This window comes from Azolla caroliniana, unplaced genomic scaffold (genome assembly GCF_043228905.1).
Source record: "Azolla caroliniana isolate FFs.n. ecotype wild unplaced genomic scaffold, voAzoCaro1.0.p SCAF_13, whole genome shotgun sequence".
NCBI classification, from domain to species: Eukaryota; Viridiplantae; Streptophyta; class Polypodiopsida; order Salviniales; family Salviniaceae; genus Azolla; species Azolla caroliniana.
Window position 1 is genome coordinate 11,639,794 of NW_028230448.1, and position 10,388 is coordinate 11,650,181.

The 10,388-nt window shown below is 41.5% G+C and overlaps 1 protein-coding gene across 1 annotated transcript; it reads right to left on the reverse strand.

Annotated features, from left to right (window-relative positions):
- Positions 1 to 460: 460 nt before the first annotated feature.
- Positions 461 to 5,349, reverse strand: LOC147856111 (uncharacterized). The gene is made up of 10 exons (XM_087329293.1): positions 5,017 to 5,349; positions 4,466 to 4,763; positions 4,104 to 4,256; positions 3,200 to 3,478; positions 2,938 to 3,123; positions 2,717 to 2,847; positions 2,318 to 2,510; positions 1,949 to 2,017; positions 1,746 to 1,833; positions 461 to 932 (listed from the first exon to the last, which is right to left on the reverse strand). The coding sequence occupies exons 1-10, from the start codon at positions 5,313 to 5,315 to the stop codon at positions 724 to 726; spliced, it is 1,905 nt and encodes a 634-aa protein (XP_087185419.1). The 5' UTR covers positions 5,316 to 5,349; the 3' UTR covers positions 461 to 723.
- Positions 5,350 to 10,388: the final 5,039 nt, after the last annotated feature.

Sequence of the window (10,388 nt, forward strand, 5' to 3'; positions counted from 1 at the left end):
TGGCTAAAATAATGTAGATTGTCAAATGTTTCTCTTTATTGATTTGTCTAGCATAAACAATATAAAAATGATAACAAATTATTGGAACCGATGGTACCATCATGAACCTCACCATTTACTCATGTTTGGTACTAAGAGCACTAGATGTTGTCATCTCAAATTCTCACGTATCTAGTAGGCTATTTGTCTATCCTTAACAGCTATTTCCATTTTACGAAAGCCACTAGAAAACTAATTTGAAAAGATTAACATAGATCCATATAGTTGAAAGAAATATAAATCTATGTTTAATGAAAACAACATACTTTTTCTCAATTATTGGAAAGAAATATATTTTTCAAATTATGTTGTGAACAATGATTTCATTCTAGTCGCTACATGCCATATTCTAGGCATTGACATACTTTCTCGTCTTAAAAACCTGGCTCGACTTAGAATGGGCGAGTCACAAAGGAAAAAGTTACACAAAACTCATTATTTGATTGATTGCATCCAGCTATTTTTCTGCATGCATGAATATTCACAAACTTCATTTATGATAATTCCTGCAAGTTTCTTAGAAGCTTCGTTTTGTGGTTAAGAGAAACAAAATAAAATCCTCTTCAAATCACTCCTTAATGTGGGCAATGTTTGAAATTCGAGGACTTCAAAATGTGACCACCCATATAGTAGTACATACAATTAATGATATATACATATACATATATTTTATACATAATGTGATCAATAGTAGTTCCCCACTTTCCGATAGTGTGCCGCAGTTACACTATCAGGCTTGGAGACTTTTCCAGACACTGCCTCTCCGTAGCAAACCCAGTGATCGCTAGTCTCCATTCGGCTTTTCACCATGCATTGAATGTATGCAACCGCATCCATCAATATCGGGCACCCATTATCTGCCTCTGTGTACTCCACTCCCTCAAAACGATCATCTGTGTTCAACCCCAACACTCCATTATCATTACAACACCAAGAAAAGTAAGGACATTATTTCATTCAAGTTCCTTAGAACCACATCCATCCATCAGCATGGTGCACGTGCATACTTGGAAGCAAGATTAACAAAGAAAGAGAACAATGTGCAACTATGTTTTTTTTTATCTAGTCATCCAAGTATTTTCCTTTCTCTATGCAAGATATAAATGAAATGTGATATTATATTAGCATCTCCAAAAGGACTGTGAACTAGAGACCAAATGTTGCATCTGTGTAAATCTTATAAAATGTCAAGGGGGTTGATGGAATGAAATGTAATGTCTCTTGAAGGCCAAAATTACCATAGATACAACCATCACCTGATATATGATATAAATGCTTGATATAAACTAAAGCCAAAGGAAATTAGTAATCCTAGGGCAAGGGAAAAGTAGTATAATCGTCACAATGAGTATGGTGAGTGCAGGATAGAGGTAAAAGGGACCTTAGAGTTCAAGCGTGTAGAATTGGGGAATGAAGATATATCACTGTTCTCATCTCATGAATACTTCTCATAGGTTTCTTTCACTGCATGAAATGGTTTCTCAACAAGCCCACATATTAACATAAATGCGGACTAGATGTTATAGAATGATGCATTCTGACTCATGTCACCAGGTTCATGAAGATATACTGACATCCATATAGCCCCAAAGAGTGAAAGGAACACACTGAGCAAGGAATGAGTCTTAAAAACCAAAACAGGGAGGTTTTCAAAGCCTACATACCAAAAACTTTCATGTAAACAATTACATAGCATAGTCACTCACCTCCAGCGGCAAATCTCTTCAAGAAGTGTTTCATCACGGGCTGATACTTTCCTTCCTCCAAGCAATTAAGAACAAACAAGTCACCGACCTGCAAAAATATATAATTTTTGGGGTAGGCACAAGAGACTAGAGAAGCATAATGCTACAATCATATAATTTTGCTGCCATCTATACAAGCTTGATTCAGAGAGAAGCTTACTTACTTGCATCAGAGATTCAATTGCTCGGTCTTTTGCTACGGCAATTGTTATTCCAAGTGGTTTAAAACTGGCCTGTTGTACAAATAATGAAGTCATATTAACCATAGAATGATTTATCTGTGCCTTTGATTTTCTTTCAAAATAGATGCCCGTTTCCTATTTAAGCATTGTAGATTAAGAATTTAATCTAAAACCTCTATTAGGTTATAAGGTGGACAAAGTATATAGTAAAGTCTAGTTACACATCCCATTGCAAATAGAAAGAAATGGGTGAAAGTGGGAAGCAGGTCTTCTACTCCACCTATTGTCTTGTTCCTAGAAAACGAATTCGGTACTACAATACATTGATTCAAAGACCACAACATTACATACCTGAGATACCCATGATGCAATCATAGCACCTCTTGAATCTCCTTTTTTCGCAGTCACAACATAAATTCCACCTGATACCCGTGCAAGCGCCTTGGCAACATTCATTGGAATGTTTGTCTTTATGGATTCAATTACCTTCTTTTGAGAGAATATCTGCCCTAGATCAGTGCCTGCCTCTTCATATTGCTGATACCTGTGACCACTTGGCTAGCTTCATATTTTAATGACGATCAGACTTTATTTCATACAAATGGTATTTGCATGTGATGATGCTATATAATTCAGACAGCAATCTTTTGCAAAGAAAAACCTTGAAAACATTTCATAGTCTTTTAAATAAATAAAAAAGAAAGGGTGAAAGTTCCTTCTATGTTAAGATCCAAGAAGGAGAGAAAGTACGTTGCTTCTGACGGAGTTTCTTTCACACGTAATGGAGGCACTGGTGATGTAATGCCTAATTCAAGAAACCGTTGCATAATTGTATCGACTGGTTCATCATCTCCACCATAACTCTCCGCTACAATTATTGGCTACATAATCAAGAAAACCCCAAATTATTGAAACAGTTTCTTGTATACCAGATGAATATGATCTAAAGAAAGGGAGGAGTTCAAACATACTTGTTTGGGTTTGACAGCTGCATACAGAGTGCTTATCAACGCATTTGTAGCACCTGAGCTGGGAGGGGTCATGAGAAGAACTCCACTACATCTGCCGACACATTCTATAAGCTCTTGTGAATCTGCTGAATTCAGATCCAGCATATCAACTAGGATGTTTGTTTTTGTCAATCCTCTTGCAAATGCCTACATAGAGAAACAACATCAATACAATACACAAATTGAAAATAATTTCAACAAAAAGGTTGGTATAGATCCTCACTTGTGAAAGTCTATCACTATAACCATAATCGGAAATATACAGTACTGCGACAGTGGCAAGCTGCTTTTCAAGAGCTTGTTTACTCCATGTTTCATACTTGTTCATCAGCTCAGGGATGTTATAGGTCAGAACGGGTCCATGGCCAGTAGCAATGACTCCAAACTCCATTCCACTCACTCTTTTAAGTGCATTCAGCACAGAGCGAGAGTTTGGGCGCATGAGACAATCATAATAAAACCGATAGTGTGGCTCAATCATGGAGAGATCCTCATCATAAACCTATATTAATCAGAGAAGAAAACTTTATCCAGAGCCTACACAGCCTATGTGGTATGCCATGAAGTAGAATGGAGCCAGTGTGCATCATATAATTTAAATTCCATTCCAAAAATCTTTACAGATTGAAAATGTAAAGTGAAGATTTCAAATGGCTTTCTTTCTGTGCATATCTTCATAATATGTTTCTTACATAGACTGCATTCTATTTCATCATGTAAAAGAAATTAAAAGATTGTTGTGAGGCGTTCAACTCAATATATTGCTTTCCTACATGACAGATTCCCCAATTGCAAAGGAACAAGGTTAATTAAAGCTAGGTAGGAAACAATGTTATCAAACCAAAAGCCAAAACAAGGATAAAGAGTTCATTTCAGCTTTTATTCAACAATCCGACAATTTGCTGATGAGGTTTAATTTTCTTTGGAATTTCACTCATCCAATCTAACCAAAACTGTTATGCTCCTTCGTTAGCCAAATAAATTAATATGTATAAGAATTCCTTGAAAACATTGCAAACAATCTTCTTTCGTTCCTTATTGCCATGGACACAAAGAACTGAGTGCCTGTATTATATATTTAACAAAACATTCAAATCATTGGTTTTACATCGCATTTCGTAACTGACCGTCTCGGAACAATAATGCATTCCAAATGCATCGCAGGTGAATAGAACTCCAGAACCTTGGTCAAATGTAAATATAGTATCTGGCCAGTGCAAATTTGGTGCAATAACAAATTCCAAAACATGTCCTTTTCCCAAATCAACAGTGTCGCCGCCCTGCAAAACCCACCTAAAATAAGCAATACATCTGGGGAATGTGTCTTTGTCCACACTCATATAGAAATAATGTGTTCATGCACACTCTCCCATATATGGAACAGGGTGGTGAAAACCCAAAGAATCAGATGACATCTCAATACAAGACTTGCTGCTTCATGCCAATATATCATGGATAAGATTCGTTCATACTTATTTTATATCGTTACCTTCACAATCTGGCTTTTGAAAGGCTTGTGAATAAGATTCTGTAAGAACTGTATACAGATCTTGGACCCCAATACGATCGCATTTGGTGAGAGTTCAAGGAGGTCTGGTATCAAGCCACTATGATCAGGCTCAGTGTGATTCGCCACAATATATTGAATAGTGCTTGGATCAATTTGGTCCTTCAATGCTGAAAGGTATAGTCCTCTGAATTTCTCATGTGAAGCATCTACAACAGTAAGCTTTTCAGCATCAATGATGTACGAATTATATGTGGTGCCATTCTGTAGCCCAAATTCTCTGCACGTGACAACAATCATATCATCAAAATATACAGAAACTTATTGGATTTTGCTTATTTTCCTTACCTCATTGTAAGAGATCAATGAGTAAAGCTCAAAATCATCCAAACAGATATGTAGCTAAAAAAATCCTACAATTGACAGGTATTTAGGGAAAGCTATGGTTTGTTTTATTTCCCATGAGCAAAAAACACATGAATAAAGTAAAGAATGAAATGAATGATCGGAAGATAAAACCGCTTATGACTTACATGTCGAAACGATCTCGGTCCCAATCCAGAGAGCGAATAGTGGTGATGTCGGGGGTAATTTGAGTAGTCTGTGTCTGGAGGCGCTTCCCGAGGTCCCATTTGACGACCTTAGAGAGCTTTGAAGGTGGAGACGTTGTTGTTGTAGAAGCAGAAGAAGAAGAAGAAGAAGAGGAAGAAATAACAGAGGCCTTGTGAAGGAACCTGGCAGAGCTCCGGGTGCTGCGCAGTGAAGGAAATGGATGAGCTAAGATCGAAGCGGGGATGAGTTGTGGTTGAGCTATGGTGGACAATATCTCCATCTCTGTCTCTCTCTGTTCTCTCTGTTCTCTCTGTCTCTGTCTCTGTCTCTCCCACTTTCTCCAAGAAGAGAGACAAGACAGAACACAAGCCTCTAGGGGGGTATACTCTTTCCCTACACGTGGCACAAATTGCTATTTGCCACGTGTCCTTGCAAGCCCAGGGCTGCTGTTGTTCGGTCCCTCGTGTCTCCGGAATGTTCATGCAGCCCCTCGTGTCTCCCCGGAAACTTGCGCAAGAGCCAATCTCTAATCTCTCCTTTCTGTGCTCGTGCTCGGCACGAGCTCCCTCGATTGCCACGTGTCGCACCCTCTTAAAGCATCCCCACTCTTCGTGCTTCTGCCAATGAAACCTCGCTTCTTACCTTTTGTTCGATTGCAATGCCAAGCTTTGACAGTAAATAGGTCCTAGGAAACTCGCTTCCGAACTTGCATCAGCTTCTACAATGGACCTTGGGCCTTCTAACTACCCTTTCTCGTTAACAATAGAGTCATTATTAAGATGCACCTCCTGTTAAAACGAAGATGTTTTTCTATGTCACTAATTGTTGTTTTCCTCTACAATATTGTGGTGTGCATGTGTTCCTTTGTGCCACCCTTTTAGCTCACCCTTTTTAGGATGCACGTACCCAAGTTGACCCACCCTTTTTAGGATGCGTGTGCCCAAAATGACCCACCCTTTTAGCACACCCTTTTTAGCCAAGCCAACCCAAATGGGTTCCGTTGTATCAACTATAAATTGATTAAGAAGTAAGAAGCTAAGTAGATTGGTTTTGATCTCTTATGTGCATTTCACAATATGCACCTCAATGGTCGACTAGGGTGGGTGAAAAATAAACAAGACACCTTGTTCACACGTTTTATGGGCTAATAATGCATAGTGTTAAGCACCAACAAGACATTACTCTACCACTTCCTACTTATTGGCACCGAAAGGCTGATGTAAATGTGTAGGCTATAATTGTCGAAACAAGTGTAGAATTGCCTTATGTTAAGGGAAATAATGTGATATATCCTTTGATTATAATATCCTTATGAGGTATAATGTTACCAATCGGGAGTATATGTATCTAAGGAACTTGGTCATATTGCAATTTGTGGGAACACACCGTCTTGTAATATTAACTGATGTGTCATAAGTAGTTACACCTCTATGACACATAGTTATGGGCTAGTTAAAGCATCCCAAGATTCTAGTGAGAGAGTGAGTGTTAGGTGAGAGAATCTAGAGAGAGAGGGAGAGCTCATAAGCATCTTCCTCTCTCTTGTTGTAACCATTGGTTGTCTTCATTGTCTTGTGAATATATAGTCTTTGGTTTCTATTTTATCTTGTTCTTACTCTCGTCACACACACACACACACACACATTTCTAATCCACTGCATAGAATCACATCACTAGTTCTTTACATCGTATCAGAGCGATTGGTAGACTAATCCAGCCTATGCACCTGTGTTGTGTTACATGCCGATGATCAAGAAGTACCAATTCATTCAACAAAGAAGAAGAAGTAGAAAAACCATTACAACCAGTTGATCATCAAGAACACTTAGATGGGTGGCTCTCTTCCTAGTGAAAAGTTGGACAAAAACAACTTTGCATCTTGGGAATACAAGATGCACCAATACCTTGTCGGCCAAGGTTATTGGTGTTACATCGAGGGAGCACAAGAAGTGAAACCCAATCCAACACATGCCGACTACCTAGCATGGGAACAAGCAACAAGTCAAGTGTTGTACTGCCTATCATCATGCTTCCAAGACCATATGCATGATTATATTCAAGAAACTAAAATGCCAAAGAAGGTGTGGAAGCATCTCAGAAAGATCTTGGCGTGAAATATGACCGCACGTAGACTTCAACTCCGTCAAGAGTTGAATAACATTCAACAGAGAGACATGTTGATCACAAGCTACACCTTGAAGGTCAAGGAGTTGTGCAACTCAATTGGCCCAATCAACGTCAACATTGACGACGATGAAATGGTGCAGATATGCCTTGGTGGCTTAACACCATGATTTGGCACAATGAGATTGACCATCCTCGCAAGAGAAAATCATCCCTCCTTCTTTAATCTCCAGCCGATGCTACCGGTCGAAGAGAATCACATCCGATCAAGGAGCATGGCCTCTGAAGCACACATGCTCTACTTGCTCTCGGACAGAAGCAAAGGATGTGACCGTGCAAGAAGAGGCCAATTTGGCCAAGGACATAGCGGACGAGGACTGTCCCATGAAAAAAACTCCCATCACTGGTAAGAATCTAGAGACACAAAGGGGAACGTTCGGCAAAAGGGGGGAGCTTTCATGCCGGACTAAGCCGACAAAATGACCCCATCGAATGCGGGTATTGTGGCAAAATAGGCCACCATTAGGTAGAGTGTCGGAAGAAGAAACGTGAGTCGACCTCCACAAGCCGACAACTAACCAATTATGCCACTAACTCCGACTATGACAATCATGGCGGAATGTTCGTGATGAGACATATAGAAAATTCTATGTCGGCCTCTAGTCTGACCAAGACATCCAATGCAGAAGACATCAAACCATATGAGGCCTCATCAAAAATGTTTTTGAGACTTGAGAGAGCCGGATTGACATGACTTTGTTGATATTGGAGATTGTTGAGAATCAAGCTCAACTTGGTCTAGTGTGTGAACTCACCTTGAGAGTGAAGAGACACTCCAACGGTCAAGAGTCACCATTATGTCACCACTTTGTATTCTAGCATTTAGTATGAGTCATAGAATCATATTCTATGACACATAACTTATGAGCTTTCACATTCCCCATGCTCCATGAGCCTAGTAGTTAATGAAGAGAGAGGGTGACTACATAAAGCACTCTCCTCCCACCTTGTAAATTGTTGAGTCTTTCTCCTTTGCTAATATACTTTTAACCTTGCGTATACTCTGTCTGTCTGTCTCTCTCTCTCTCTCTCTCTCTCTCACACACACACACACAGTTCACACCTATTCCACTTCACAAGAATCTATCTCTTGATTCTTTACATGGTATCAGAGCGATTTGGTAGCTCGATCTAGCCCATTCGCCTCATCGTCATCGTGTGTTGTGCTCTACGCCGACGACCAAGAACCGGCTCATAGCTATCGTAGCGTCGCTACATAGCTCGCATTCGAAGAGAGAAGAAGAAGAAGAAGAATCGACATAATGAATACTCAAATGGGGAGCGCTCTCCCAACCAAGAAGTTGGATCGAAACAACTTTGCATCTTGGGAGTACAAGATGCACCAATACCTTGTCGGACAAGGCTATTGGAGCTACATCAAAGGAGCGCATGAAGACCGACCCGCCGAAGCGGCTCCCGGATACGCGACATGGGAGCAAGCCGCAAGCCGCGTGATGTATTGTTTGGCGACATGTGTTCACGACCACATGCTCGGTTACATTCGAGAAGCCAAGACACCGAAGGAAGCGTGGGAAAATCTACGAAAGATTTTCGCCGCCAACACGACCGCGAGGAAGCTTCAACTCCGCCAAGAGTTGAACAACATTCAACAAAGGGATATGTCCATCACGACATACACCTTGAAGATCAAGGAGCTTTGTGACTCGCTCGGCTCAATAAGCGTAAGTATAGATGATGATGAGATGGTGCAAATATGCCTCAGCGGCCTCGCACCACGGTTCAGCGCAATGCGAACCGCCATTCTAGCACAGGAGAAATCTCCCTCCTTCTTCGAGCTCCAATCAATGCTATTGGTCGAAGAAAACCACGTGCGTACAAGGAGCAATGAGTCAGAAGGCCACATGCTCTACACGCACTCTAATGAAGGAAGAGGACGCGGACGAGCGAGAGGCCGATTCGGCCAAAGACACGGCGGACGAGGTTCGACCTACGACAACAACTCCCAATTTCGGCCGCAAAACGGAGGCCAACGAGGAACCTTCGCAAGAAGGGGGAGCTTCCACTCTGGCCCGAGCCGTCAAATTGCAACCGAATGCGGATATTGCGGAAAGCTCGGCCACCACGAAGAAGAGTGCTGAAAGAAGATGCATGAATCGGCTTCCACAAGCCGACAACTCACGAATTACGCACACAATTCCGACTACGAAGAGTATAGCGGAATGTACGGGAACAACTCCGACTATGAAGATCGTGGCGGAATGTATGCACGCAACTCCGACCGTAGCGGAATGTTCATGATGAAACATAGAGCAAACTCTATGTCGGCCTCTACCTCAACTAGTGCCCTCAATCCGGAGGACGTATGGTTTGTAGACTCCGGAGCCTCAAACCATATGACATCCCACAAAGAATGGTTTCTCGAACTTCGAGAGCCGGAGCGACCCGGTTATGTCGAAACCGGAGATGACATTACGCACCCGATTCGGCACATCGGCAATGTTCCATTCGGCGAAAGAGGTAAGCAAACATACATTAAAAATGTCTTGCATGTACCCACCATCACAAAGAATTTGGTCTCGGTCGGCCAAATGGTTGAGCAAGGGATGCAAGTACGATTCGACCAAGAAGGGTGCTTCATCGAAAAAGAAGGCCGAATCATCGCACGCGGAAGAAGAGAGGGCCGGATGTTCATTCTCGATTCGCACGAGATGAAATCCGCCATGATCGTGAAAAGCACGAAAGCCGACTCCGACATAGAGCTATGGCATAAGCGAATTGGCCACATCAATCTCAACAAACTCAAAGCAATGAAATCGAAAGGAGTCGTCATCGGACTACCGATATTCAAAGAGAAGGAGATTGAAGGTGTATGCGAAGCGTGCCAATTCGGCAAGCAACACCGACACCCATTTCCGAAGGAGCGGAACGTGAGCAAAGGTGTACTCGACGTAATTCATTCCGATGTATGGGGTCCGGCTCAAACGGCGACATTCGGCGGATGCCGATATTACGTGCTCTTCATCGACGACTTTTCTAGGCACACGTGGATCTACCCGATGCGGCAAAAGAGCGAAGTGTTCGGACACTTCCAAAATTTCAAGAATGAAGTCGAGAAAGCCACGGGCCGACATGTACAATGCCTTCGATCGGATGGCGGCAAGGAGTACTTCTCAGACAATTTCACGGCGTATCTCCGAAAGGAAGGAAT